The following is a 15,283-nucleotide window of genomic DNA, read 5'->3' as shown; positions in this document are numbered from 1 at the left end:
CAGTGTTCTAATATTAAAACACAAATTCCGGGATTTAGATGAATTCAGCAGCAAGGTTATTAAACAAGTGAATGTTCAATTAAGCTCTTGTTGGAGCAAGACATGTCAGTTGTGGGAAGTTCATGTGGTTTCTTTTCATAAAAAGAGGTTAGGACCCAGATATATTAATATAAAATATTAATTTTATATACTGATAACTCAAGATGTATAAATCCACAATATGGCAACACTTTTTTTTTTTTTTTGCCAGTCCTGGGGCTTGAATTTAGGGTCTGGGCTTTGTCCCCGAGCCTCTCTGTGCTCAAGACTAGTGCTCTACAACTTCAGCCGGGCCATTTCCATCTTTTTCTGAGTAGTTATTGGAAATAAGAGTCTTATGGACTTTCCTGTCTGGACTGGCAAACCGTGATTAGCTAGGATTACAGGCATGAGCCACCGGTACCCAGCAAGTGGCAACACTTCTAAGACCAGAACCAAAGTTTAACTGACAATAATTTAAAATGACAAATAGAAGAAATAGAAAAGTTAGATGTAGAAGAAAATTAAGTTCAAGAAAGGAAGAGCTAGAGAAGAATAATTCTTTTTCAAAAATTGTGCTTTGCTATCATAAAAAAATCATCCTCCAAGAGGTATCTATATTCAGCAATATGACTACTCATATTTTTATTTCTTTTGAGTGTTTATATATCTAGAAACAGATGTTGCACCTTGTTTACTCTACAATGAATTGCTCTGGCAATATTCACAGATATACTCTGCACATCTGCGAAGGTTCTGGTACACAGTTTTGGTTTTTTTTTGTCAATTCCATTATTTTGATTCGTTGATAAGATTCCTGCTACCTCAGAATGGATTTTACTAATGGAGAACTTGGCTTTAGCTTAATATTTAATGTTTTGACTTTCCTAATAACATACTCTTAGGTCCCAATTACCTCAACGTACGTCTCCTGCCTATCCATTGTTGCTTTGTTGCTTATAATGACAACTGAACAAATTCTGTGTGGGGAAAAATAGGTTGCCTATAAAGAAATTTCTGCTTGTCTTTATTATGATAAATAGCATAACCATTCACATGATTAGGAGAATTATTAATCCTTATTGTTATCGATCTGTTATGATAGAATAACTGGCTTCTCTTTGATAACAGTCTATATTCACTAATGAAAAGTTTAATAACAATATATTACAACTAGTATCACATGCTCTCTCTGTCTCTGTCTTTATCTCACTCTATATATTTCTCTCTCCCCTCCCTCTCCCTCTCTCTCTCTCTTCTCCTCCCCTCCCTCCCTCCTTCTCTCCTTTCACCAGTGCTGGAGTTGAAATGGAATGCCAAACCGTTTACATGCTAGGAAAGTGCTCTACCACTGAGCAACATCATTCTTAAGTCCATATTTTTTTTAAAGGTTTGCTTATATTGTCTAAAACATTAAATGGATTTATTTTATATATGATTCTTACCTAGTTAATCCCAAATCTGAGTAGCAACATTGGAATCCACTGTTTTTTTATGATATTCCTTTCCTTTTTTCTTTTTCTTTCTTTTTTTCCTTCCTTCCTTTCCTCCTTCCTTCATTTCTTTCTTTCGTTTTGCCAGGCCTGGGCTTGAACCCAAGGCCTGGGCACTATCTCTGAGCTTCTCTTGCTCAAGGCTAGCACTCTACCACTTGAGCCATGCACCATTTCTGGCATTTTCTGTATATGTGGTACTGAGGAATCGGACCCAGGGCTTCATGCACGTTAGGCAAGCACTCTACCACTGAGCCATATTCCCAGCCCCTGATTCTCCTTTTCTTATAAATAAGAAATGTTTTCAGCTACATATTATACTCCATTGTAAATTAACTAATTAGAAATAGCATTTTGATTTATTATCCTTTTATAATTTGATATAATGTTGGTGAATTAATTATGTTGGATCTACATCATTTAAATCTTAATTGTTTTTAGTAATGTCATACTACTAAATGTGTTCAGGAGTCTGTATGCTGTTACTTGAAGTATGGCACACATACATATTTTATCTTTTGGTGGTACTGGTGTGGATTCAGAGCCTTGGGCTTGCTAGGCTGGTGTTATACTACTTATCCATGCTCCACCTCTGGTTTTTGCTGGTTATTTTTTGTTTGTTTTTGCACCAGTCTTGGGGCTTGAACTCAGGGCATGGGTGCTATCTCTGAGCTTTTGTATTCAAGGCTAGCTCTCTACTACATGAACCACTTCCAGCTTTTTTGATGCTTAATTGGAGATAAGAGTCTCACAAACTTTCCTGCTTCAGCTGGCTTCAAACCATGATCCTCAGATCTCAGCCTCCTGAGTGGCTAGGATTAGAGGCGTGAGCCACCAGTGCTCAGTTTGCTGGTTATTTTTAAGATAAGGTCTTACCCTGGCTTCACACTTTTAGTGTCCAGAACTGTGAGAAAATGAATTCTTGTAGCTTGCAATAATGTATTACATCAGCCCCAGGACACACCGCCTCCCCATGAAGAGGGTGACATATCTCAGGGACTCTGCCGCCTACCTCTGCCTATTACTGACCTTACTAAGACTCAAGTCAGCTCAGCTAAAGCAGCATTCATTACCTGCACATTGAATGCCTGTCACTGCACATACACATTGCCATGTTTTTTTACAATAGTGAAAAAAGACAGACACGGCCAGCCTTTGACCCCATTGATCTCTGTGTCTGGAGAGAAAAGGGCTGAAAGTTAAACAAGGAATGACAAGAAAAAAAAAGCTGGGCACAGCAGCTCAAGCCTGTAATCAAGCTACTTGGGAGGTGGAGATCAGGGGAATGTAGCTTAAGGCCAGCCTGGGGCGGGGAGGGTTGGAATAGGGGGAGTCTGTGAGACTCCATTTGAACTGATGGCTGAGCACAATGATGTGCCTTTGATCTCAGCCATGTGTCACAAACAGGAGGATCAAAGTCCAGGCTGGCCCAGGCCTAATGTGAGAAAGTGATTCAAAGATGGCCAACACAAAAAGAGCTGCCACAGTGCCTCTAGTGGTAGAGCTCTGCCTAGCAAGTACAAAATCCTAAATTCAACTCCTAAGAAAGAAGGTTGGGGGGGGAGGGGATGCAGGAAATTACAAGAACTAAAGAGAAGGATTTCATGCCCTTCCAATGCTAGGACATTATCTAATGGGCTTGTCATGGATTATTTTTTTTAATTCCTTAGAAAAACATACCTTTGTTCAGCTTTGCCTTGGACTATTAGATTTGACTATTGTAGATTTCTATCCAGTAGACTTACAATATTTGATACCAAATATTATGAGTATGTTGTGTACACAGAACAGTAACATTTGAAAATGCCTTTCTTAGAGGGCTGAATAAGCTCCTGTTCCTTACATGCTTTTGGATGCCACCTGCGCCTCCTAAGGTCTTCCTTCATCCATTAACTAATTCAATACATTTTCTGACATGTTCATTCTGTTTTGGGGTGAGAGTCGTTTTTTTTTTGACCCTTTGAGTATTGTACTTAGACATAGAGTGGTATATCTACTTCTGTATTATATTTCTACAACATAGTAAATATATTGTTCAATTTTTCTCTTTCATTAGTGCATTATTCTGTTTTGATATAGTACTTTTTGTTTGTTTTGTTTTGTTTTACTAATAGATGTATTCTGTTTGTGAGACTTTCCATGAGAATTACCTGAATTCCAGGCTGAAGAAAACTTGGGCCAGGGGATTGCTGCCACCTTGTGGAAGAGTGGGAGAAATTCAAGGTTCTGATCCCTCCAGGAACTCTGGAGGCCTCTGCTTCTCTAACTTGGCGTATTGCTCATCCAATATCACAGAAATGAAGGCTTCTGTGCAAATCACCAGGTATCTCCCAGAAGTAGGGCACCCATGAAATTAATTGTTCAAGCTGAGACTTGAGTGTGAAGAGGAGTACTATGAACATTTTCTGACCAGGCAGGGCAGGATGAAATGCCATGTGACCATGGAGTCTCAGAAAACCATTTCCCACAGCAAAGGCCCAGGAGCAGTGTCCTTCCGAAATTGTCCTGTTCTCCTGTCTCCTGAGCCTTCTCTCCACACCATGCAAGGCACACGCTGGAATTTCTCTTCCTCTAGGTGATTCTAGAAACTAGACACTGTTTCTATCCCCCTTCACAGGCCATCCAGGCTAGAATGACATTCTCTGCCTGTCTTTCTGTTTAGGAAGCAGGCATCAAGAAATTCTTCAAACCACCTTGTCTGACAGATCATATGACACCATTCCAGAAGAGACTTTGCCCCAAAGTCAAGAGGAAGAAGGAGAGTACAGAGAGGCTCTGGGTGGACAGAACTTGCTGGACTGGCCTACTTGTTGTTGTCCATGATGACACTGTCTACCCATCATCAAAGCTGATTCTAAAAATGGAGAATTCACTCTGAGCCTGGGCGTTCAATGTCGTGTAACACTACAATCAAGTACCTGTGTGGTACTCTTCTTTGTGTCTTTTGGTATCTGTGATAATGGCAAGATAGAGACCATCTTCTTTTCTGCTCTTTTGAGTTCTTACCTTGAGTTGGACCAGCTCTGTTCATGGACTTGGTTCTTTGCCATGATCCCTTAGAGATCAAGAAAATATTGAGGCCAGGCGCTGGTGGCTCATACCTATAATCCTAGCTTCTCAGGGGGCTGAGATCTGAGGATTGAGGTTGAAAGCCAGACTGGGCAGGAATGTACGTGAGATTCTTATCTCCAATGAACCACCAGAAAACTGGAAATGTTGTTGTGGCTCAAGTGGTAGAGCACTAACCTTGAGCCAAATTGCTCAGGGACAGCACCCAAGCATAGAACTCAAGACCCACTACCAACCAAAAAAAAGAAAGAAAGAAAGAAAACATTGAGAGGCCATGCTTTTATCTAATTTAGCAGGCCAGATCAGTCTCTTCTGTGTTAACAATATCTAAATAGCATAATGTGTAGATTAGGAAGTCTTGATTTTCAATCTATACTCTATGTTGCAATATGAACAACATCTTTAACATTGTTTACCACGAGGCCTTCTTTAGCAAGTAGTTTGGAACTGCCATATAACCATGTAGCCAAAGCGGAGAAGAATTCCAAGGGAGGAAACGGGAATCTTGTAAACAGTGATTTTTCAGCTTTACCCAATGATGCACTTTGTTTTTTTAAATTATTAAGTCCAATTTAAAGAAAGCTTTTCATTTCAGCCTCTGATACTCTTGGATGATACCTGGAGGGGAATGTGCACTCACAGAATGACCTGTGATCTTCAATGTTCTAGAAGTTCCATGTCACCAGGAGTCAGTTCTTACTGCGCAGCTGGGAACCAGCAACTTTTTAATTCCGTCATCCTCTCTACACCTATCTGCAGAAAAGTTTTTCTTTGCTCCGACCTCAAACATTTTATTTCCTCTGCCTCCTATTTTGTTAATAAGTATCTCCATGGACGTAGGGTTGTGTGTTTTTATTTGTCCAATGTGTTCTAACCCACTGCCGTATTTCTTGATGGATGCTGGAATTGTCTCAGGCTTGGCCATTGCAAGTCACTTTTAGTTGTCTCCTTAACCTTTTGCACCTGTTTCCATTGGCTTTTGTTCTCTAGCAAAAGAATAAAACAAAAAGAGCTATTTCTGGCTCACCTTTCTGAGGCTTTCCATGCCCCAGATTTGAATTGCCATTTCTTTAAGGAGCTCAAGTTCCTTGCCCGGGAGAAGAATGCTTTGAAGCCAAGATCTGGCCTGTGGTTCCCGTAGGTATATTGCTTCTTGGCCCTTTTCATTTCCCTTCGACAGATCTCCCCTTTCATTCTTCCGTTTGGCTAGGTGGCATTTCACAATCATCTCAGGAGCAATGTTTTGCTATTACAGATAACTCCAGGCTACTTTTCAGTCTCTGGTTGTGTATTCTCAGGGTCAGTTCCCTCAAATGAGATCTTTAGATTAAAAGCTAAAGGCAAATGTGTTTTCTTTTGTTTTGTTTGTTCCTGAGCTTGAACTCTGGGCCTGGGTGCTGTTCCTGAGTTCCTTTTGCTCCAGGCTAGAGCTCTACCACTTGAGTCACAAATCTGCTTCCAGCTTTTTGCTGTGATTAGTGGACTTTGCTGCCCAGGCTGGCTTCAAACTGTGATCTTCAAATCTCAGCCTCCAGACAGGCTAGGATTACAGGTGTGAGCCACAATTTGTGCCCAGCACAAATGTGGTTTTGTTATATTTTACCTGCTTCCTTTCCTGAGGAGACACAGGAGATTGTGTAAGAGATTTATCATACTACAGAATGGCTGTACTTTATAGTACTTGGTAATATACTTGAAAATCACTGAGACTAGTTTGCTTGTTTGTTTGTGTGCCTGTCTTGGGGCTTGAACTCAGAGCCTTATGATTGTCCCTGAGCTTTTTTTGCTCAAGATGAGTGCACTACCACTTGAGCCATAGCTCCACTTCCAGCTTTTTGGTGGATAATTAGAGATGACAAATTAACCATTTCCTGCCCAGGCTGGCTTTGAACCACGATCCTCAGATCTCAGCCTCCCAAGTAGCTAGGATTACAGATGTGAGCCACCAGCTTCTGGTTTTTAAGCATCTTCAACACAAGGAATAAGAATGTGAGATAACGCATATATTGGGTCACTCAGCCATTCCACATGTATGTATATTCAAAGCATATTCTATATCATAAATGTTTATCATTTTAAGTTTCAAGATATAATTATTAATTACAAAATAAAAAATTTGAATGATTTATTGACTTATAGACTTCCTGGTATATAGCACACCTGGGAGCTGGGTGAGGAGGACTGGAAATTGGAAGTCAGTCTGGAATACAAAGTCTCAGTCAGCTTGAGCTACTTGAAGAGACACTGTCTTAACCTCCCCTACACAAAAAGATATATTGACTATAAATACACATGAAGAAAAAAATAAAGACTGCAAGAAAAAATAGAAAATGCTAATAGAGTTGCATTTCCCTACTTTCTAACTTTGATACATTTCTGTCAAAAAATATCCTGAATTTTATTAAATATTTCTTCTCTGTTTCATAGTTAGACTTTTGTATAGCATTAGAGTGTTTAATAATGGAAAGTACACCATAGCTTAAAGATACAGCTGAAACTATGCAGAGGTGTGATACAGAATTTCCACCAAACAGCTAAGAGTTGGTACTTTAACTTTGTAAGAAGACAGAGAATTCCTTTCATGATTGTAGGCAGCTGGAGGGATGGAGTCTCAGATTTCTTCCCTGAAAATGGTGATAATGTTACTACCCTACAGAGTTGTGTGAGGAGTAAGTGAGATAATATATACGAATATTTAGACACTAGCCTGCAGTGTAGTGTTAGCATGTCTTAGCTGTTCTGTTTTGGGGGTTTTGTTATTAGTGTTAAACCTTGGTTACAGCGCCCTCTTCTGTCCATATGTTACAGTACTTCTTATCTTTGAAAGGTTTTATTAATACTTTAATGCATTTGAAATGCCTTTTCCACTCAGAAGCAAAAATGTGGAGGATGGTGGTTAGACTCAAGACTAAAAAGATTACATCTTTTTAAGACATGTGTTCTGTTCCTGAATATAAAAGCTATATAAGGGGCTGGTAAGGTAGCTCAGTGGTAGAGTGCTTACCTTGCATGCATGAGGCCCTGGGTTCAATTCCTCAGCACCACATTAGCAGGGGAAAAAAAAAGCTGGAAGCGGCGCTGTGGCTCAAGTGGTAGAGCACTAGCCTTGAGCTGAAGAGCTGAGGGACATCGCCCAGACCCAGAGTTCAGGCCCCATGACCGACAAAAAAAAATTTAATTTTAAAAAGCTATATAAACCCACTATATAAGATTTAGAGAATTTAGATACAGAAATTTAGATACAGAAAACTCTAGTCACATACAATAAATGTTTTATGTGTGTGTGTGTGTGTGTGTGTGTGTGTGTGTGTGCGTGCGCGCGCGCGCACGACACGTGTCTATTTAATCTAGGTTGGGTAATGCTTAGTTTCCTTATATTCTTAAAATAAGGCTGAAAAATCGTTTCTGACCCCAACATGATTTCTGAGGGAACAAAACTAGAGTAACTGAAAACACTACTCCCATGCTTGAGTCTAACCACCATCCTCCACATTAGTGCAGCACCTTTCAGATAAAGTGTACTTTTTCATAGATGAAAGCATTTAATCTGCTAATAGGACTATGGTAAATATCTGGTGGACCGGAACCTTCTGGCATTCTTAGGTTATATTAAAATATGAAGATGCCCAGTAGCACTGCCAAAGGAGAAGTCTGTCTGTCCGTCTCTGACTCAATCTTGGGAGAAAGTTTGCCAAACAAGAGCAGGCTGGCACTAATGTTTGCACAATGGAGCACGGAGGGTACTCGTTGCTTGGGGCACATTTCCACGCGTCCTGCACACCTCAGTGATCAGTGGCTTCTGAGACGGCTCTTTCAAGCTGGCCAATTCCTGCTCCTTCTTTGGTTTGACAAAACGCATGTGTATCATCAGAAGACTCCAACCTTCAGTTTCTATTTTTATTGTTTAACACTGGATTTACTCTTTTTTTTTTTTTTTTTTTTGTCGGTCGTAGGGCTTGAACTCTGGGCCTGGGTGCTGTCCCTCAGCTCTTCAGCTCAAGGCGAGCGCTCTACCACTTGAGCCACAGCGCCACTTCCAGTTTTCTGGTGGTTTATTGGAGATAGGAGTCTCACGGTCTCTCCTGCTGGGGCTGGCTTTGAACCGCGATCCTCAGATCTCAGCCTCCTGAGTAGCCAGGATTACAGGCATGAGCCACCAGCGCCCGGCTGGATTTACTCTTATTTTTATTCAATATTTCATTGTTAAGATAAAGGTGGTGTACAGAGGGGTCACAGTTACGTGTCAGAGAGAGGGTACATTTCTCTTTTAGGTGACTTCACCCCTTCCCTTGCTCTCACCCAGTTTTTCCCTCCCATCCCCACCCGCAAATTGTATAGCTCATTTTCTAGAATCACTGCTGCATTTGTTCACCCTTCGTCCCTCCATTTCTGTGCCTTCCTTTCCTCCCAAAGACAGATAAATGAACAAACAAGACAAAATGAAAAGAAAAGGGAAAAAAAAACTTGTTTCCATTTCCTGGAGTTCATTTAGATAAATAGTATTTTATATGATCAAAGGCCTTTGTGTTTCTCTCTTAAGGATGTCCTCTTTATGTCTCGCTCTGTGTGTGAATATCGAGACTCCTGTATAAGTTTAAAACTGACACATTAATATGCCAGTCTCTGAAGTAGCTCAGTGGTAGAGTGCTTGCCTAGCATGCATATAGCCCTGGGTTCAATTCCTCAATACCACATACATAGAGAACACTAGAAGTGGTGCTGAGGCTCAAGTGGTAGAGTGCTAGCCTTGAGCAAAAGAATCTCAGGAACAGTGCCTAAGCCCTGAGTTCAAGTCCCAGGACTGGCACACAAAGAAGAAAATGAAAAAAAAAAGATAGAATATTAAACTTGTGTTTAGCTTTCAGAACATGTAAGTGATGCTTATCTTCATCTTAAAGATTGAGATTTGCTTCTAAAATCAAATTCATAGCAGTATAAAACTTTTGCAGTTAGGTGCCACTGGCTCATGCCTATAATCCTAGCTACTCAGGAGGCTGAGATCTGAGGATCACAGTTCAAAGCCAGCCTTGGCAGGAAAATCTGTAAGACTCCTATCTCCAATGAACCACCAGAAAACCACAAGTGGTGCTGTGGCTCAAGTGGTAGAGTGGTAACCCTGAGCTGAAAAACTGAGGGACAGCACCCAGGCCCAGAGTTCAAGCCCCACAACCGACAAAAAACAAAAAAAATGCAGAAAAGGTACAGAATAAAATTGTGTAGTATTTAGGACTTGTTAAATAAAGTGAGATGATAGATAATTTGCTATACCATACAATTATTAAATTGTCTATATGCATTCATTGTCTATATGTATTGTAGCCTCCTCCTTTGTTTCCCCTTCCCATTCCTTCCCATCCTCCCCTCTCCCCCCCCAGCATACTTCTTTACTTCTGCTGTTGCGCTTAATCTATTCTGATCAGCTTATTTTTCTTTTTTCTTTTTTTTTGAGGGGGGTGTCAGGTCGTGGGGCCTGAACTCTGGGCCTGGGCGCTGTCCCTCAGCTCTTCAGCTCAAGGCTAGCACTCTACCACTTGAGCCACAGTGCCACTTCCGGCTTTTTTCTTTTTCTGCTTATGTGGTGCTGAGAAATCGAACCCAGGGCCTCATACATGCACGGCAAGCGCTCTACAACCTTCCCAGCCCTGATCAGCTTAATTTTCTATGAACCTTTTTTGTTATAAAAGTAATATTTGTTGGCCTGAACTTTCTGTGTTTTCTTCGGTGGTGAGGATCGAACCCAGAGCCTCCTACCTGCTAGGCAAGAGCAATCACACACAGACTCACCCCAACCCTGTTCTGGCCTGTTGGAAGCTCACCAAGGAAAGATTATATCTTTTTTTTTTTTTGGTGGTCATGGGGCTTGAACTCTGGGCCTGAGCGCTGTCCCTCAGCTCTTCAGCTCAAGGCGAGTGCTCTACTACTTGAGCTACAGCACCACTTCCGAAGATTATATCTTATCTGTAAAACAATGTGGCAGTAACAGCACAGGCCTGGGACCCTAGCACCTCTGACTTTGAATCTTTGTTCTACTACTTTTTTCTGTGGTTGTTGTAGTTTAACCCTGATTAATCTCAGTAAACCTGTAAAACTGATAGTCACAGCTATTTTCCTCAGGGCCGCTGGAAGTATGAAATGGCATGTGGAAGGATTCAATCAAGGGTGTGAGGCCCTGAATTCAATTCTTGTAATTACAGTAAAAGTAAATAACATGTATGTTGATGGAGCAAGAGGTATGGTTCAAGTGGTAAAGCACCAGTCTAGCAGGCATAGACTCTAAGTTCAAACCCCAGGACTGCCCCAAAATGTAAGCTAATAATAAGTACTGTGAATTAAATAATAATGAATAATAATAAATGTCATGAATAAAATATTCACAGCCTCTTTCCTCTCCTCTAGCCCATCTAAGAGTTAGGTGTGCAGTTAGGATGTGTACATCTTCATTATTTAAAACATCCCATGTGGCACAGGTGCCCTTGACCTTTGCTGAGCAAATCCTGGTTAAGAGAAGACCATCTGCCTTTTACCACTGAACTTCCATTTTCCTTTGTGATCTTAAGATTTTGAACCTGTCCTAAGCATCTACCCAGAACATCACAAGCCAAGATACTGTAAAGATACTTGCACATCCATGTTCATTGCTGCACTAGTCACAATAGCCAAGTTGTAGAAACAGCCTAGGTGCCCCACAGAGATGAATGGATCCAAAAACTGTGGTATCAATATACAATGGAATTTTACATAGCAGGGGAATGGATGGACCTAGAACCAATCATGTGAAGTGAAGTGAGCCACACTCAGAGCCACAATCAGTACATGCTTTTTCTCCTATATGGAAACTACATCTAAAATACACTGGGACATGAGAAATCACACAGGTCTCTAGGCATCCACACATAGCCAGACCAAAGGAGGACACTCTTAAGAGAGGAACACAAAGGTGCAAAGCCTATGTGCATCTGATCATACAAAATAATATTTACGGAAATTAACTCTACCACCTAAGCCACAGTGCCACTTCCAGCTTTTTCTGCTAGAATCGAATCCAGGGCCTCATGCATGTGAGGCAAACCTTTTAGCTACCTTCCCAGCCCCAAGAGATGTATTCATTACCTGACTTATGTAAATGTAGCTACTCTGGACATCACCTTTATAAAAACAATTAAAACTTTTTTAAAAGAAAGGAAGAAAAATAATAACCATTTGCAGTGTGGAGGGCTGCCTCGGAGACTGAAGTTCAGCGTCCAGCCCAAATGAGATGAGGCGGAGTGGGAAGAAAGACTCTGTCACATCATGACTTTTCCGCAGTTCTAGGCCTGGGAATCTGCATTCCAATCTAGTCCTCTCGGCTGCACCTGGATCTTAAAAGGCCAGAGGCGTCTCCTAGTGAAGGAACTTTCCCTGACTCACCTGCTGGGGTCCAAGTCCGTGGGAGTGAGCTAGCCCTGTAGACAGCACCACCTCCTCCTCTGTGGCATTTCCTGCTCCCCAGGTCAGAGTCCTGCCACTAGTGTGGTGATTGCCCTAATCTAGTTCCTGGCTTTATATTGCTTCCCCACCCCTCATGAACAAAGTGTGCGCTGCTGCCTGCTTGATCAGATGAGATGGTGCGAGGTAGTACAGCTCTCTAAGTCATGGAGATTCCACAGATTCCCACTGAGAGGGGTCTCGGAGCTGCAGCTGGGAGCTGAGCCCTGGGGTCAGATGCTCCATAACCCCCCCCAAGGCCCTCCCTTAACCCCAGACTTTGTCAATCACCCAATGCTTTCCCCTCCCCACAGGACACAGCTCCTGGGCCATTAACCTGGTTTATTGTTTTAAGACTCTGCGTTGAAGGAGGATTTCCAAAAGTTGGAAGGAATCCAGACAAAAACAAAACAAAATGAAAAACTAGGGATTTGAGAAAGGATGTTAGTATCCAAGCTTTTCCTCTCTAGAATTTACAGTTTATTGTTCGTAGCACTCAGCGGTTTAGGGAGAAGTGTGATCGAAATTCGATACCTGTGTGAGGGAAAGATGATTCAAAAGACTTCTGACCCAACTAGCAGGTGGCTTTCTGGTCTTAGCCACATCAAATCAATAATTATTCCCAGGGTTCCAAACCGGTCTTGGGGGAATCATCTGACCTGTGCAAACTTTCACAGAGTATTCGAGACGCTTCTTTCTCAGTGATCGTGGAGCACGCAGGAGGCTAAAGGCTCCTGCTGGGAAATAAACATTTGCTAGAGTTGGTGAACTGACCAAATCACAGCCACCTTCAGCCACTCACTTTATTTTCTCACATCCCAATGGAGATCAAACAGGAAGGGTGACTATCTCATACTGCATCATCATCTCTCTCTCTGCATCTGCCTGCAGCCTCATTTTTGCTTGAAGAAGGCCAGGGTGTCTCTGGACTTGCGGTGGCTCTTGAGGAAGGAGGTCAGCTTGGCGAAGGCCTCGGCCAGGCCCTGGCCGGTGAGCGCACAGCAGGGCTGCACGTACCAGCTGCGGCTGCTGCACAGCTTGTGCACTTTAAACATCCTGGTGATGTCTTCTGCGTTCAAGGCCCCGGGAGCATCTTGTTTGTTGGCTAAGATGAGGACGGGCACGTTTTTAAGGTGTTCGTTGCTCAGGATGTGTTTGAACTCTTTGCAGGAATCTTTGAGCCTCTGTTGGTCTGTGCTGTCCACCACATACACCAGGCCATCAGCCTCCTCGCAGTGCAGGCTCCATGTGGGCCTCATTTTTTCCTGTCCTCCAATGTCCCAGACTGTGATCGGGGGTCCATCTTCCACCTCGATCATCTCCACATTGAATCCAATGGTTGGGAGGGTGGTGAAATCCTGGGCATGCTTGAGTTTGTAGAGAACCGTGGACTTCCCAGCCCAGTCAAGGCCCAGGAGCAGGACGTGGACTTGCTTGACATTCCGATTTCTGCAGCTCAGCTGACCCATGTGCCCGAGATTCTCTGTCTTCTCCCAAGACCTTTGTCTTCAGGCAGCAAAGTGTCTCTCTCTCTCTCTCTCTGTCTCCTCTGAGAATGTCTAGGAGAGGGAGTTCCGAGTGAAAAGGAGCCTGGGTAGCCTTATCAACCGGATTATAGGCAAACAATCCTATTTGCAGTGGCAGCCAGTCCTGAGGGAGCCGGAGGACGCTGGCAGCCAATGACACAGTGGCTCAAAGGGGACATTCTTAGAGAGTGAGTCCCACTGGGAGTGGCTGAGTGGCTGAGTTTATTCCCTCAGGTGCGAGGTCTGGAGGGGCCCGAGGGTACATCACAGACAGAGACCCAGCGAAAACAACTTTTCCTTTTAACTGCCCAAACTACCCTATTCAACATCTTCTGTGCAACTCTCTGAAGAATTGGATGGTTTATCTAATCCCAAGTGTAAATAAGTAACCAGGCCTCTTACATGTCTCTTTTCTCTCCTTCCCACGCCAGTATCTTAAGTACCTTTCCCACATCCAGAATGCTCTACAGGAAAAGTTAAACCACCCTGGAGCACCATTGCTTGCATATTTCGGGTAGAAAAGGAAGGGAAGGGCTGGAGGTATGGTTTAACCAAGGGCTTGAGTTCAATCAACAGCACTAACAAAAAATAAGAATGCACAGAATTAGTAAACAAAAAAATCTATGGATAATAATACAATTCTTGGTCGGGTACTAATGGTTAATGCCTATAATCTCAGGTATTACTGAAGATCTGAGATTCATGGTTCAAATCTCCAATTAACCAGCAAAAAGCTGGAAGTGGAGGTGTGGCTCAAGTGGTGGAGCACCTGTGTTGAGGGGGAAATGAAAGGGTGTTGAGAAAAGAAAAAAGCCAAACAAAAGCATGAATCCTGGAGTTCAGGCCCCAGGATCAGCACAGGAAAGAAGGAAGGAAAGAAGGAAAGAAGGAAGGAAGGAAGGAAGAAGGGAGGGATGGAAGGAAGAAAAAAAAAGAAAAGAAACTAAGAGAGATTTATTTGGGTGTTTTGTGTTTTTTTTGGTTGTTTGGTTTTGGTGATACTGGGGCTTGAACTCAGTGCCTTGGGTTTATTCGGCTTGCTTGTTCACGACCAATACTCTACCATGCTTTCAGCCTACTAAGGGGGATTTGTAACCTAAGTATTTTTTAACTAAGCAGACAGTCTGGTTATAGGTAGCAAGCTGAATTCACATATATATATATATATATATATATATATATATATATATATATCCTTTCCTTCCCAAGGCACCATCATGATGGTGGAATAAGAGGAGCATCCCAAGCCCACAGAAAGAAAAGCAAGGGTGGAGATTGCAGCCAGGCTCTGGCAGTGATGAGAGATGACTGATTACCACAGCCTAGAGCCCAGGCTGGGAGCCAAGGCCCTGCAGAGACAAACACGTGAATGGTCGAGAGGAGGCAGGAAATATAGGACTCACAACAGGGAAATAACATCTGAACAAGGAACAGAAAGGACACACCCGGACACACATGGATGACAGATAGACACACACACACACACACACACAGAGCTGCTGGTGACCACTCATCCTCCAGATGTTTAGTCCCAGGCCAAACAAACACACCAACCAAAAAACTGAAGGCTTCTTTTCTACACAGATCTCAGAGGGCTGAGTGGTAAAATATTTACCCAGCAGGCTAGGCACTGGGTTTGATCCCCAGCAGAGAGAGAGAGAGAGAGAGAGAGAGAGAGAGAGAGGCCTACTGTGTGACCCAGCAAGTGCTCTA

The 15,283-nt window shown here is 42.5% G+C and overlaps 1 protein-coding gene across 1 annotated transcript; it reads right to left on the bottom strand.

Annotated features, from left to right (window-relative positions):
- Nucleotides 1-12,937: 12,937 nt before the first annotated feature.
- Nucleotides 12,938-13,614, bottom strand: Arl14 (ADP ribosylation factor like GTPase 14). The gene has a single exon (XM_042685829.1). The coding sequence runs from the start codon at nt 13,511-13,513 to the stop codon at nt 12,938-12,940; it is 576 nt and encodes a 191-aa protein (XP_042541763.1). The 5' UTR covers nt 13,514-13,614.
- Nucleotides 13,615-15,283: the final 1,669 nt, after the last annotated feature.

Source organism: Dipodomys spectabilis, unplaced genomic scaffold, assembly GCF_019054845.1.
Source record: "Dipodomys spectabilis isolate Male_0828 unplaced genomic scaffold, ASM1905484v1 ptg000095l, whole genome shotgun sequence".
In the NCBI taxonomy this organism is placed as follows: Eukaryota; Metazoa; Chordata; class Mammalia; order Rodentia; family Heteromyidae; genus Dipodomys; species Dipodomys spectabilis.
Note: the sequence above shows the minus strand (reverse complement) of the source record. Positions and strands in the feature narration are given on the sequence as shown.